At 43.8% G+C, this 15,001-nt stretch overlaps 1 protein-coding gene across 2 annotated transcripts in view; it reads left to right on the forward strand.

The window, feature by feature from the left end:
* Positions 1-15,001, forward strand: part of PPM1L (protein phosphatase, Mg2+/Mn2+ dependent 1L) — a 98,952-nt gene that overhangs the window by 69,629 nt on the left and 14,322 nt on the right. The window contains exon 2 of one of the 2 annotated variants that reach the window (XM_074912714.1): positions 3,969-4,139. In XM_074912714.1, the coding sequence (XP_074768815.1) occupies positions 3,969-4,139 (171 nt within the window). Of the gene's footprint in view, positions 1-3,964; positions 4,140-15,001 lie in introns of both variants that reach the window. The other variant, XM_074912715.1, reaches the window with a different exon arrangement.

Genomic DNA, 15,001 nt, shown 5'->3' on the forward strand with positions numbered 1-15,001 from the left:
GTCAGTGCAGCGTGCGGGTCTGAGGCAATAAAATCTCTATTCTCCATTTTTAAAATTGGAAATCTGTGTTTATAAATAATGGCCGTTCCCGCTAATTAGATCCTTCAGTTGCTTTATGTGCCAGTGTTCTGATCGCTGTTCCCATAGCTCTTGTTCTCAGTGCTCGTAATTTTCACAGGGTCATGGAGCTGCTTAACACTTGCTGTCTTAATTAACACATTTTGTCATTGAGCACTCGGGTCACTTCTGGCACGTTCACACGCGTGCCCATGCAGGTGGATCTCCTCTGCGTGCAGGCATTGGCGTGGAGAGACACATTGGGGAGCCAGCCCTGATGGCTCTGCCATCCTGCTCCTCCTGCCCAGCCCCACCACGTGGCGAAGAGCAAACGCATTCCCAGGGCACTGCCACTCGGAGAGGGGTTTCCACTGACTGGTGCTTATCAGCCAGCAACACAATTTAAGGAGACCTGCTTGAGTGTCTCAAGTGCCAGAAATACGCAAGGACCCTGCATTTGCTCTGGTGAAAACCTGAATTTTAAAGGTCAGGTGGGTCATGTTGAGCTGTAGCTTCCTGCAGAACATGATGAGGATGAGTGGAGGTATGGTAGTTTTCCACATGCCAAATAATCTACTGTGTGTTGAAAGCCTTTCCAAAATTACCAGTATAGCTGTAAGGAGATGGCTTCATCATATCACCACTTGACTTTTGAAGTAGCTTCATAAAGAAGCCTTTAATTAGCCATTTTAGACCTTTACTTCCCCACATACAAAGGAGGTCCCAGAAGGATTCACTTGAGGAAAACAGAGCAAATTTTAGCAGGCAGTTAGCATAATGTATAAAAAGAAGATTTACTTTGGATATGTGTTTCTCATCAATGAAAAGATGTGTTGAAATTTGGTGGTTACGGAAGGATGCTGGCTGCATTTGAGGTTCAGGTTACCACATAGTTGAGGGAATTCGGCATTTCTTGATGTGATTTTTACATAGGGAGGTTATTTTAGTGAATAAAGAAAAATGTGATTTTTTTGTGAATAAGCTCTGCAAGTATATTTCATTGTCTGTAGATATTTTTAAATTTATTCTATATGTATGAAATATTAGTTTTCCCTGGTAGGATGAAATACCCTAAAGTCAATTAAGGTATTGAAGTCAATCCTTCTTTTAATTCGGAGAAGGGTACTTCAAACTGAAAACAGGTTCACAGGGGATGCTGCCGTTTCAATTTTATAAAAGAAATTGATAAATTCCTGCCAGAAAATAGGAGGTTATTGTGGCGGAGAGAGGTAACAGCTCAGCAGTGTGCATTTCTGTAACGTTGTGGTTTCGAAGCAGTGATCTGTGGGAAGGTGCCTGGGAAGGTTCTTTGCATTTCTCACTTCTGCAGTGCCTACAGCTCCAAGTTGCTTTCTCAGAGGGGTGATGATGAGGAAGACTGACCAGCAAATGTTGTACAATTAGTTGTACCTACAACTAATGGCTGAGGTCAGATGTTTTCCAGGAGCAGCTATGTTTGTAATTCCTTCTTGCAGCAGTAAGAGGGGGCCGTAGGGAGGAAAAGAGGATAAAGCTATTTTGAAGCCTCAAAGTAATGAAATGGTTTTTTTCCCCTAACTTCTGCCTGTGGCACGAATACGTCTATTAATGAAAACAGTTTCCATGAGAGCAGGGGGAGCCCAGCTCTGGCAGGGGAGGGGTGGTGGGATGCTCTGCCAGCAGGCAGCTGGGGAGCAGCGTCCCAGCACACGGGTCTCTGGGCTGCAGTGTGCCCCCAAACCCCTAAGGGGGAGGCACGTGGGGGGAGTTTCTGATCTACTCAGAGGTTGAATATTGTGGTCTGTGCGGTGGGAATTGAGGTAAGATGGAAGAGTGCATTTCCGGAAAATGGTGGAAGTTTTTCTTTTCAAAATGTTGTTTAATTTTTATTCACCCAGTACAGTTAGCCTCTTGGTTTCTTTAATAGCAAACCCGTGCATAAACACATGCACTCACACCCTCATGCTTTTTCTTTTTTTAATATTCCAGGTACTGGAAGTGACTTTTTAAAACCAAGATAAAATTACTTTTGCACTGAATAGAATATAGTACTGTCTGTCTGATCGCTGCAGCGCAGCTAGGAGTGTAATTATTCAGCGGTGGCTGATCACCTTTCTTGCTAGAAGAGGAGTTTGTATCGGTTTCACCATCGCTTTGCAGTTTAAATCTTTAATGACATCTAGACATAATCTGAACGGTAGCAGCCGAAGCGGGAGTGTTGTGGTTTGCTTCTCACTGAGAGGGAAACCCCCCCCACCTGTGAGATCACACTTGAAATCGGTGTAATCCTTGGCCTCGATGCCTGTGGAAAAACTTGGCGATGGGGTTGCACGTGGCCCGTGATGGCTGTCCCTCACGCCAACCACGGCTGATGGTCCCGATGGTTTTCCCATCTGCTTGTACCCATCTGTCTCTTGATTTTCACTTGGCCTGCAAGAACTTTAGGACAGGGTGGGTATTTTTCCTTAAGTGTTTACAGCCAGTCGTATACAAATATTCTCTCGGCTGGCGCAAGACATATTTCAGAAAATTAATATGTATAAATTCTTCTTTTGTTTTCTTTACAATTGCTGCCTTAGGGAGAGCACAAAAATACCTCCCGCAGAGTAAAACCTCTTCTCAAAGGAAACATTAAACACCAGCTTGGACTAAAATAATTAGTATACAGTGTATCTGTTGGCCTTCCCTTGAAAGAAAACCGCTATTAAAATGTAACATTAAATAAACTGTACTCCTGTAGAGCGTTTGTGTAGTTTTTCTAGAATAATTTCATTCATCTCACATGACTTAGCTTGCAGAAAGATTGAACACAACTTCAGTGATGTTTTACGGTTGCGATTTAATCAGCAATTGACTTTGGAAAACTAAATATAAACCCAGGAAGAGCCTGTTGCTGAGTAGAGGTAACTTCTGGTCAGCTCCGGGCCTGAAATAATACACCTTTGTTATCATTTATTTCTCTTTTTGGTCCTGAGGTTGGCAGGAAAGCTGGGCACTGGGGCAGCAGCCTGGGCTGCATCTTCCTTTCCCATTTGTATCGGAGATGGAAAGCAAACAACAAAAAAAAAACAAAAAAAAAAAAACCAAACCCAAACCCATGCCAGAACGAGGGACTCCCTTATAGTGGGGAGTGTAATACTCGCAGGAGAGGGCTGCTAATGCTTAAAAACCAGAAAGTTAATTTGTGTTTGGATCTCACCAAGGTGTCTGAGCCCAAGCCCCAAGGGAGGGAGCTGTTCCAGTGGTGGCAGGGGTCCTGGGGGGACCGATGCTCTTATTTTTACCATTTACATTTTTGCACAAAGCTCCGTAGCATCGGTACAACCATGCCACCTTGTGTTAATTTCTGTTTCCTTATGGCCTTGAGCAGTCAGAGAAAAAAACATAAAAGAATTTTCTGTGTGTGGATGCGTGTGTATATATGTGTGTCATTTTCTAGTGCTGTTAAAATGTTCACTTCTATCTCCCTGTCCAATCCTGATTGTGTATCAATAGCAGGTGAAGTGACTCTGTCACTTTGTGCTTTACAATTTGGAATAAATTAGAATTTAGAATTCAGTTATATTTTCAAAGGATGTTAACAATGAAGAAGTTGAGCTGTTGTGGTATGTATGTGTCTAGTCCAGCATGGGTAACTCTTTCTGGACTGCCATAAACTCTCTGCTGAAGAGTGGATTATGCCTCAGCTCGGGAGAATTTGGTCCATTATAACCCCAATTCCTGGAAGTTTTGGGTGTGCAGGAGTCATTCTGCCAGAAAAATCACCTGTGGATTTTGCACCATGGAATTAGTAGCATTAAGATTGTTTTATTGTGAGGAGTTACATTTGAGAATGCTTTAAATTAAAAAAAATAAAATGGCTACGGATATGCATAAAGCTTTTCAAAAGAACATGTATTAATTAAACCTTTGCCTCTTTTCTACATAGTCAGCAGCAGAGTATGTGAAGTCCCGTCTGCCTGAAGTCCTGAAACAACATCTTCAAGATTACGAGAAGGACAAGGAGAACAGTGTGTTGTCTTACCAAACAATCCTGGAACAGCAGATTTTGTCAATTGATCGAGAAATGCTGGAAAAATTGACTGTATCCTATGATGAAGCAGGTATATTTGTGTTTCTTTCTAAGTTACATTTTACTGAACAAAAAATTGCCTGCTTTCAGTCTTTCTCCCAACTACTAGTGCTTGTGCTGGCGAATTGAACTTTGCTCTCAAAGGTGTGAGGTGACTCAGTGAAATATTTCTGCCTCCCAAAATCAAGTTGAGATAGAAAATTTTCCACTTCAGTGATTGAATACTAACTAGCTGAAAGGACAGTTATTTTTCTAACAGCGCTTTATCCTTTGCGCTGATGTTGACTGATCTAGCTGTGCCTCTTTATTGTCCCTGCAAGCGGTGCAACCTGGTTTCTGTTGTTTTCTCCTTCATTGCTAACTTTTTTTTTTTTTTGGCTTACTTAGCTAAGAGGGTACTGGATAGCCACAGAATCTGATTTTTAAATGTGACATGATGCATGTAGATAGCTAAAGCCAGATAATTTGTAGAGTGTTGGAGGCATTTTAACAGTATTCGTACAGGGGCTTTCAGTTTTGTTATTTACATTGTAATAATTTGGAGGTTTCTTAGTTATGGCTAATATTTTTACTAACATTTTGTTTTAAAGTAGTTAGAAATGTCTTCCAGCTTTTAGAACCTTCAGAGTTGTCCTGATGCATGGTTGTCTTTACAGTTACAGATTAAAAAAGAGATGCTCTTGACGTTTCTCACTGTCTTCCAAAATAGCCACTAATATCTGCTGTATGCCTAACTCCTCAGGTTTCTGGGTGTTTAGATATATCGAAATTAACTACTCAACCTTGGAAAGAAAGAATCAAACAAACAAAACAGTTCATTATTTTGCTGCTGAATTAATATTCACGGCACCAAGTGGCCTGGCAGTGCATTCAGGGTCTGTGTGGACGAGCCGTGAGTTTCCACTCTGGGTGTGTGCGTGCCTGGCTCGCTGCACTCCCCCCAGTAGTGTATCTCTTGGCAGCCTTCGTTTCTTCGCTCTGTCTGAAGGACACTGCTCTCCATTTCTCCACTTTAAACCACTCGTAACTGAGAGCTGCAACACACCGTCTCCTTTCATCCACAGCCCTGCCAACCGCAGCCTTGTAGTACAGAAAGAGAGTTTGCACTTAGTATGTCCCTGTTTGGGTTTTTTTCTTAATCCCTGCTGTCCCTTTGGTGTTCTGTGAGTCCCCTGACTGTACCTGGAACCATGGTGCCCTTGGGGAACTGTTCTGAGCTCAGCTCCCAGTTTTCCATTCAGCTATTTCAGGCAGAAGCCTCAAACTCATAAGTGGGCTTTTCATCCTATTTAGATCGTGTTTGCCAGACACCAGCCTGAGTGGATCATTCTTTGCTTAGGTGGCACTCTGCTAAAATTACCATCATCTGAGTTTCTCGTCACTAGTCCAGCTCTGGAAAACCGAGCACTGACAAGCTGGTGTTACTTTCTCCTATTACTTTGTGCTCACGCTGCAGTGCCCCGAAGCACTTAAAACGCTCAAACTACTTATCAACTTTGTTCAGACTCCTACTCAGACTCCCACTCACTAGCAATACTAGTCTCTTAAGCTACTTAGATCTCGAAGGAGCTTGAGCAACTTAAAATGCCATTTCTGGACTGCATGTTCCAGGTACTTAGAGGGCTGTGTGCTTTAGGAACTTCAAGTAATTACAGTGCTCTGTCAATTATACTCACGTGCTCACCCAATAAATAAGCTCAATTGTCTTAAACTGCTTTGATCTCAAATGCTCTCGAGCCCTGTATGGTGTCATTTGCAGACTATATGTGTCACATCCTTAAAGAGCTCAGAGTCGTAAGAGTTCTCGAAGGGCGACAGAGTTAAAATGAGGGCGCAGGATATTTGTTTAATCACATATGGCCTGTTTTTAATGATGCATAAAAAATAAGCTTCAAAAGTTGTTGCTTTCTGTTGCTTCTGTTTATCTTTTTTAACGCAGAATTCATCAGTCCAATGAATCATATAAATCTTTTTTCCCCGGTTTGGTCACTTCATCTCTCTAGTCATTTGGATAGATAGAAGTTTGTTAGGAAGGAGAAAATGCAGCAGAGCAAATTACCGACTCCTGTCAAAAGAAAAAGAAAGCATTTTTCTTTATTGAAAAATGCATGTTTGTACAGAGAAAATAAAGATTAAAACTGCTTGAAACACACTTTGGGGGATTTATATCATGCAATAAAACAATCATGTGGAAATCAGAAGCTACATAAATAACTAGTTTAGAGGAGTCCCAGCATATACACACATTCCGAATGGAGAGAGAGCACAATTCGCTGTGAGTAAAAAGCCAGGATTGCAGCTTCCCAATCAGGTAGAGACACTTCTAGAAATTAAAACATGGAGATGGAGCCCACTCGTCATTCTAATCATGTCACTTGTTGACTACAAAAGCAGATATGCTGCTACCTGCTCTTGAAGTAAGATCTGATTGTGAGGAAAGCACAGAAAATGGGCAGTTAAATATAATTGCAGCAGCTGTTCCTGATCCCGAGCGTTCAGTGCTCGAGCAGTTGTGTTGGTGACATTTTTCTTTTATTAGCATTTTTCCATACCAAAGTCAATTCAATGAGAAGATCAAGCTGCTGGTGATACTTGCAAAATGAAGAAAGCAATCTTTAAAGATCAAAATGGTGAAAATAAAAGTGATAGTGATGTAAGGGAAAAATACAACTTTTTTCTGGCAGGGGACTAGCGAGGCATCAACAAAACCCATCCTGGAGAGCACTGTCAAGGGTTTAATTTCTGTAATCATGAGCAGCTGGAGTTCTACATGTCAGCCAGGGAAAATAGAAAGTTAAAAGTTGAAGGTACACGGGGTCAGTAGCCAAGTGTAGCAGGGTGCAGCATGTAGGGGAGCACTTCCACGGCAAAAGAGCAGACCTTCTCCATCCGGGAAACCTTTCCCATCTCTCCTGGAAGGGCCATTTTCTGAGGGTTCGCAGAGTGCTCAGCCCCAGGGATGTCTCCCAGAGCAGGTAAAAATCAGCTGCATCCATTTGCCAGCATAAAACAGAACTGCACTGAAATGGCTTGGGCTCCTGGTACAATTTTGCATGTTAATTTGGCCTTTCTAGCAGTATGCAATATTAATGACGTGCAGCTTCAGTGGACTCGACATCCTAATGCCTCTTTTTTTGTAGGAAATCAGTATATCAGGGCTACCAAATAAAACGAGTCCATCTAGAAATGGTCAAATATTGACAAGATTTTTAGTGAAGTTTGACTAAGGAAGCTTTATAAAATGAAAGCAGGCCAAAAGTGACAGATGGGTACAAATCCTCTCATAATCTTTAAATCCCTTAGTTTAAAAAGTGGCATTCTTGACTAGTTGAGGCTGAGCTAATTTTGTGCAAGAATGTTTTTTCCCGCTCGTTGGATGTTAATCCTATTCCCTCGGTTTATAGCATCTCTAAACATCCGGAGTGGTCAGTGGCTACTCTGTACAAATACAAGTTTAAGGTATTTAGAGGCACTTTGGAGTTTAACTCTGGTGTTCCAGGTCCCAGCCTGCTGGGAGATTCTGGTGGTGTTTTTGTACTGCAGTCAATAGGTTTTTCTTTAACGGATGGCCCCTCTCCCCCAGAGTCCTGTAGAAATTGAGTTTCATTATTGTGCGACAAAAAAGATGAATTTCATTTTTCCCCGCTGTGAAGCAGTCATGAAAGATATTGATACTTAGGCACTGCATCCAGAGCCAGATGTCAGACCAAAATATGTTTTCTTAGCTAATATTTGCCAGGGTGCCCCATGTTTCCTGGAGCCCCCTGCGAGGAAAGTGAGTGGCTGCTCCTCCGCGCATTCTCCCGGGGGGGACCAAAAGTTTGTGCCTGCTGGACTCTGCGGCCTCTCCCTGCAACTGCAGTTTGTGTTAGATTTCATGTGAAAACCTTTAGATTCAGTTGATGTGCTTGAGATGGTCGTTGTCAGTACCATAGCGTTTCTTAAAGTGAGTTTTTATGCTAGGAGTCCGCGTCCCAAATTCCCTGAATACTCCGATTTTAGCAACGAAATTTATGTTCCGCGGAGCTAAAATGTGGCCATTAGCACTACAACACGGGGTGCTTTGTCTCTGGGTGAGACGGGGGGTTGTACTCTGCCTTCCCCAGCCGTGCCCAGGTGCTGTGCTCTCCCAGGGAGTCACTGTCCTTCAAAGCAGGTGATGCATCGTCCTCTGCTCCTCACTCCCAGCACGACTGAGGATAAGGAATTAAACCAGCTCCTCGCATTCAGCCTGTGTTTCTGTGCTTCGCAGAAGGCTGGGTCTGGTTTCTCTCTTAGCTGCAGCTGCAGAAAAAAAGCTCCGAGCGTAAATCCAAGGCTCAGCCCTTCATTCCGACTTCAGGACTGCAACCCAACATAGCTCTAGTCCCATGAGCCTTTGCCATTGCTGGCAAAAGTACAGAAAAGCAAAAATATCCAAGATTAAACTTCAGCCCGAGAGGTTGGCAAATCCATCTGCTTCACACAAACATCCATACTAGTGTGGTCCTGCTGGGAAAAGGTTAACTTTAATCATCGAGGGGCCAATGATGCCCCTTTTTCAATTACAGTGCTCCCGTTCTGGCAGCGCAGGCAGCTGTTTTCCCCCAGAGAAAGTGACTATAAGGAAAAAATGAGAAAATTAAAGCAGTAAAATTGCACCAGAAATACATCCTATAATTTGGGATAATAAATACTCTGCTGGGGAAAAAACCTTTCTTCCCACTGTAAAGAGCTTTGCCAGGTAAAGACATCATTATTCTACGTTGCGGTGAAGATAACCTAAGTTATCTTTGCCGTGATGTTTATCCCGAGGTGGCTTGTGCTCAGCAGTAACCCATTAAAATCTGTTGGGTTTGTTATACCCTTCTTTAAAATTTAAAAATTATATATTGTTTTGTAATGCACACTCATGCTTGGACCGTGCTTTGGGTATGTGTTTGGTCGTTTCTTGGAGGGCTTGTTTTGGGGGGAAATATGGGAACATGCTTTCAATAGTGGTGACTCGTCAGGTGATGAAATCCTTGTCCTGACAAGGAGTCTTGGGAATATTTCTCCTCCAAGCTCGGCTACAGCCGTTACCAGTAAGGCAGAGCATGGGCTGGCTCTGCTGACTGCACTGGGAGGAGCAGACATCTGTAATCTCACAATTAGACAGAGATAATGGTCCTGCAGGAACATGTAATACTGCCAGAAATGAAATGGCCTGAGCCTGAAAAATGGTTGAAAAGCTTTATGTAAGTTTTTAGGAGGGATTTAAAGAGCAGGAAGGAAAATCAACACCAGTCAGCATAAAAACAACATTTGCAAAGGCACTGGGCTGCACAGAATATGAAAAAAAAAACAAACCAGGAGAGCCGAAAGAATCTGCGAGGAAGAGAAGAGCCAGAAACTGTCTTTTTCTGAAAAAAAAACCATGTACAGGCAAAGGATGGTTAGAGTAGATGATGTAGTACATATACATATATACACATTTATTTTCTGAAGTGTTGCAGACACATTGATGCAGCGGCTGTGTCACTAACAGCACTGAAACGTGCTGGGCAATGTTCAGTGCTGTACCAGAGGCTTCCTTCCGACGAGGAGAAAACCAGAGTGCCTGCAGGCCACCACGCGTGGCTGCTTTCTTTCCAGCTCAGGTTTGTTTTTTAAATGATTTTTAGGTGTTTGATCATAAGAACATGATCTCAAATAACTCCTTTCTCTGGGTCTTTGGTTGCTGCAGTGAGAACTCGACGTTGCGATTTTCCCAAATTAATACAGGAGAAATTTTACTCTTTATAGCCAGATGATTACTGCTGAATTTATTTAATCTCTGCCTTACGCTCCACACTTTCTTTGATTTATTGAATTTCTTTTACACGTTAAAGATACAGCTTAAACTTGGTCACCATGAACCAGTGCTCTGTTTTTCTGCAGAGGGCCAGTACCTACAGCAGAAATCACAGAGCGGTCACCGCGGGCAGAGTTGGTCTGTTACCTTTGGATATCTGCATTATAGACACGAAATTCTGGGCAATTTCTCTAGAGCTTTTCCATAGCCATTGGAAAGAAAACGGCATTTCTGGGGTGATTCATGAGTTTATTTTAAGCATCTACTTTACTATGTGAAGAGTCATATCCTAAACGTGCCCGCTCCTTTCTGTTGGCTGTGAATTAGCTTTTGCTCACGCGTTAAATACAGGTAGGCAGCTCTAGTTAGGAGCTGAACGCCAGCCTAAGTGTCTCTGTAGGTGTACACATAAAACCATTTAAATTACATTTCAGGGTGTAGCCTCGATGCAAACCATGCCACTCTCTAATTTCCTGCGTCGTGGGCTTCCAGCTTTCTAGAATATCGACAATGTTTGTAAACAACACACACGTATTTAAGCCAGCCCAAGCGTGTTGCATTCTTTTGCTCCATTAAAATAAATTTTTGTTATTCATATAATTATAACCTTTCAGGAGAGGCTCAGAGCAGAAATAGCACTTTGACAGGTGCCTACTTGCCTGAAATATTCTTCACTTCCTCATCAATTTTTGAAGGAGGTCTTTAGCTATTTAAATTTGTCAGCCAGCAGTCGATTTTGCAGAACCGACGTAAACGCTACGGGTACTTGGCTCGGAGTATTTGGTAGATACATTTATATATTTGGCAAAACCAAAAAAAAATATATTTTTATATCTATGGTGAAACCTCTCTGTGGTGTAGGTGCACCGGTGACTCTATGGAGCCGTGTCAGTACATTAGGGATGTTTTTTTATTGCTCGCGTGATGCGTTGTGTTCTCACTCAAACATGTGTGCCTATTTTCAGTCTTACTGTATAAATGCTATGTATTCTTCCCTTTGGTCTTTATACATTTGTAGAAATTAAAGAAAATAACTCACAATTCTACTCTTTTCAAAGTCCTGCAGAAGGAAAAGAAACCAACACATCCCTGCAGAGTGATGAGATTCAGAAGCGTAGTAGAAAATGTTTTTTAAACCATTTAATGGTTTTCATACTAATTATTACTCTATGGACCATTTCTTTTCTGTGTACTTATTGATTAAGTCTAGAAAGCATCTTAAATGCATGGACTTATTTTTAGGTGGTTACTTAATTCAGTCATAACTTGCGGTAGAGTCGGTTCTGGTTTGTGCCTGGCGGAGGGGTGGTTTGGTGGCTCCTGCATTCGGGGAAGGTTGCTGCTCCAACTTTTTAAAGGATTCTTTCAGGGATGCTGCCTGATTGCCGTCTTCCCTGTTTGTAGCTTTGGCCTAATAGAAGACTTTAAAAGTACGTAAGCTCTGGAGAATTAAAACCACTATTTGAGGATTATTTTGCCAAAGTTTTTGTTAATTTCATTTGAAAATCTATAGATTCAGTTGATGTGCACCATTGCTTGAGATGGTCACTGTCAGTACCATAGAGTTCTTCCTCAGTTTCAGACTCAAGTGTGGCATGAGTAGGCAGATGTGAGTGTGGATTTATCTCCTTTTTTTATTATTTATTAAAAAGATATCGAAGATAGCATTTAAAGGTGCAGCTTGCTGCAAATTAAATGTAGACAGAGATAACATCTGTTCCAGGCCTCTGAAAGAAAGCCAACCATCTCGGCAGAGGTTTGTCACCTGCTGATGGATGCAGGGATAAGTGCCTGAAGGGTCTTGTGAGTAGCAGTGAAGACAGCAACGTTTGTTCTGTCTACAAACCTGACAGACCATTTGGAGATCCTTATTAAATGTTCCTGCATCATTATCTAGACAAGCATAAACAGCAGTGCTGTAGCAGGGTGGAGTAGCACAAAATCATCACTGGCTACACCACAGAATCATCACAATCATCTGGGTTGGAAAAGCCCTTGCAGCTCCTCCAGCCCCACCATGACCCCCCCCCGACCGTTCCCAACTCCCCCAGATCCCTCAGCGCTGGCTCAGCCCGACTCTTCAACCCCCCCAGGGATCCCGGGGACTCCCCCCCTGCCCTGGGCAGCCCATTCCAACGCCCAACAGCCCCTTCTGCACAGAAATCCTTCCTCAGAGCCAGCCTGACCCTGCCCTGGGCAGCTTGAGGCCATTCCCTCGGGGCCTGGCGCTGGGGCCTTGGCTCCAGAGACTCATCCCCCCTCTCTGCCCCCTCCTGGCAGGGAGTTGCAGAGGGCCAGGAGGTCTCCCCTCAGCCTCCTCTTCTCCAGACTGAACCCCCCCAGTTCCCCCAGCCGCTCCCCAGCAGACCTGTGCTCCAGACCCTGCCCCAGCTCCGTTGCCCTTCTCTGGCCACGCTCGAGTCACTCAATGGCCTTTTTGGGGTGAGGGGCCCAAAACTGAACCCAGGAATCGAGGGGCGGCCTCCCCAGTGCCGAGCCCAGGGCTCAGATCCCTTCCATGTCCCTGCTGGCCACCTTTGCAAAACCCTTCATTCCACCCCCAGTTGCTGGATTTTAGTACTGATGTGAGCATCTTCAGCCTCGCTGCCCCTAGTTTTGCCATATCATGTACGAAAAGCTAATATTTGTGTTCTTTTGAAAACACTGTAATAGGAAAATCATTGAGAAGCAAACATAATGTAATAACATCAAGAACATGCACAGGGATTTACAGTCCGAGGGCGCTGCCGTGTTTCTGGAGATGGCTCGTGCTCTTGCACACGTCTTTGCGTCATCTGTCCTTGCGCTCTGCCCATTTGCAGCAGCGTTCAGCTCGTGCTCAGCCCTGCTTTGCATGCACAACTGCATGGCACGCCACAATCCATCACTGTTAGCCTTTTCCATTATTTCCCACTGTTTGAATTATACATGGGGAGATGTAGGAGGAAAAAGGAGCAGGAACAAAAGGAGGCTTTCTGTTCTCAGGCGAAGCTTTATTTAAAACCCTATCCATAATCTGTAACAACCCATTAAGGTAAAGAAGTTGCTCATAAACAAGCAAAAACTGGCTCTTCCTTGTGCCTTAATAGCTTTCTAACAGTGGCAGTGGCCAAGTTTCATCAGTCTTGGTGGTTTTTGCTCTCTCCGTGTGCATCTTTTCCAGGCAGTTCTGGGATTACGGGCTGCAGCCGCTGTCTGCCAGCGGCTTGAGTCTTGTCTTTGGAAAGGTGTTCTCCTGGGCGCCAGCTGCCAGTTGGATTTCCTGATCTCATACAAAAGTTTCCCCAAACTGTGCGGTTTTCACTCGGCCACATGCTGGGAGGATGATTTCCAAGGTGACAGCTCTGCCCCAAGAAAATGGACTTTCGGCAGATGATGAGATTTTGCTTTTGCAGATGGGCAAAGTAGGGTTTGATACAGAGGATCATCAGATACAGCTAGAAAATATAGAAGGAGAAAAGTACAGTCTGAGGTGACTTTTGGCTGGGTGTTGGAAGATGATTAGCCCCAGAGTTTGATTAACCTGAAAAGGGAAAAAGTCATCAGTTTGACCTAAGCTGCCACCCTTGCTTGGGCCAGCCAGCCTCAATTTACAGCTCAGTCAAATCTGCATCGGTGAATTTTGTGTGTTGAATAGTGGAGGGGATGGGGACCGAGTGAGGATCTTGAATTAGATCCCACACCTCCTTAACTATGTGTAATTCTGGTGCGTTATTGCTCCCCCGCCCCTTTTTCCCTCCTCGTCTCGCTCCCACTCTTCTGCCAGCGCGGGAAGCACGGAGTGAGATCGCCGTCCCTTTGGACAGGGTACATGTTGTGTTTGTAATTTGGTGATACACCTTGGGCACCGAATAAATAACTCCTAAACACCTCCTTGCTGCACAGCTCTGCCAGCGTACTAAGTTCCTTATTTGTTCAGGAGTTAACGTGAGCGATCCGTCACGGGGGTGCCTCAGGGGCCCTTCCTGAAATTAGCTGCCACCTGATAGACCGTCCTGCGGCCGAGGGGTGTTAGTCCTTTGTAAAACCCGACCCCAGGAGCTGAGGTGTAATGCAGTCGTGGTGAAAACCATTTGTTGGATACAACTGCCAGCCACAGTGGGGGTTTTCGAACGGCGCTGTTAAGGCTGAGGGATGCGGAGATGTAGCAGCATCTGTAAGCTCACCGTTAGTTACACTGTTGGTGAAGGATTTGCTGATTATATGTATTGAGTTCAGTTTAGTGCTTACCTGCTGACACCTTATTTATAGCTGCTGCTTTAAGGCTGGTATTTATGGCTCAGGCACCTCAGCAAAGTGCATGTCAACTCCTGGGGTTCAAATGAAATTTTGCAGCCTCGATCCTTTAGGCAGGACTGGGATAAAGCCAGAGATGTCACAGGACTCAGCACAAATCGGATGCTTTGAATTATTTTGGTGGGTTGGTTTTTTTCCAAGTGGGATTTTCATTTTGCTCCTACTTTTTCCAGGCCTTGTTACAGCTGAATGTCGCTAATAAAAGCCTGTTGAGCATCTAGCATAACATTTTCTAACTAGATAAGGTCAGTGCCCGGTGGGGCAGCGTGTGGAGCAGCAGCATTGCTGACCTCGTTGCTGATAGTTAAAATCACCGAGCACCAGCTGTCCCTGCGCCACCACCGGCAAACTTCTGTGTGGCTGAAAAATATGGGATGGATCCTGCAGCGGGTCGGTACCGACCCAGCTCCCTCAAAGCCACTTAGTGCCATAAAGATAACATCTTTAGTATCTTCAGCACTGTGATTGTGGAGGGGTTTATTTGTCTGAAATTGCTAAAGAGGATGGAATTCCTTTTTTTTTGGCGTCATCAGTTCTGCAGAGCTGATATTTGATATGTTTCCATAATGGGAGGTGCAGAGCTGTGGAAGATTTCTAATGGATCCATAGATCTGTCTTACAGATCACAGAATTTGGGACAAATCTTAAAGCAGACTACTAACACTTCTAGTAACTTTTATTTTTTTAAAAAACCCTCTAACGCAACTCTTTCTTAGGAAAGTTAAGGTATTGTTTATTTTGAGGGAATACCCTTGTCTTTCCCAGTGGAAAACTTACAGCTCCTT

The sequence above is a fragment of the Athene noctua genome, chromosome 8 (genome assembly GCF_965140245.1).
Source record: "Athene noctua chromosome 8, bAthNoc1.hap1.1, whole genome shotgun sequence".
NCBI classification, from domain to species: domain Eukaryota; kingdom Metazoa; phylum Chordata; class Aves; order Strigiformes; family Strigidae; genus Athene; species Athene noctua.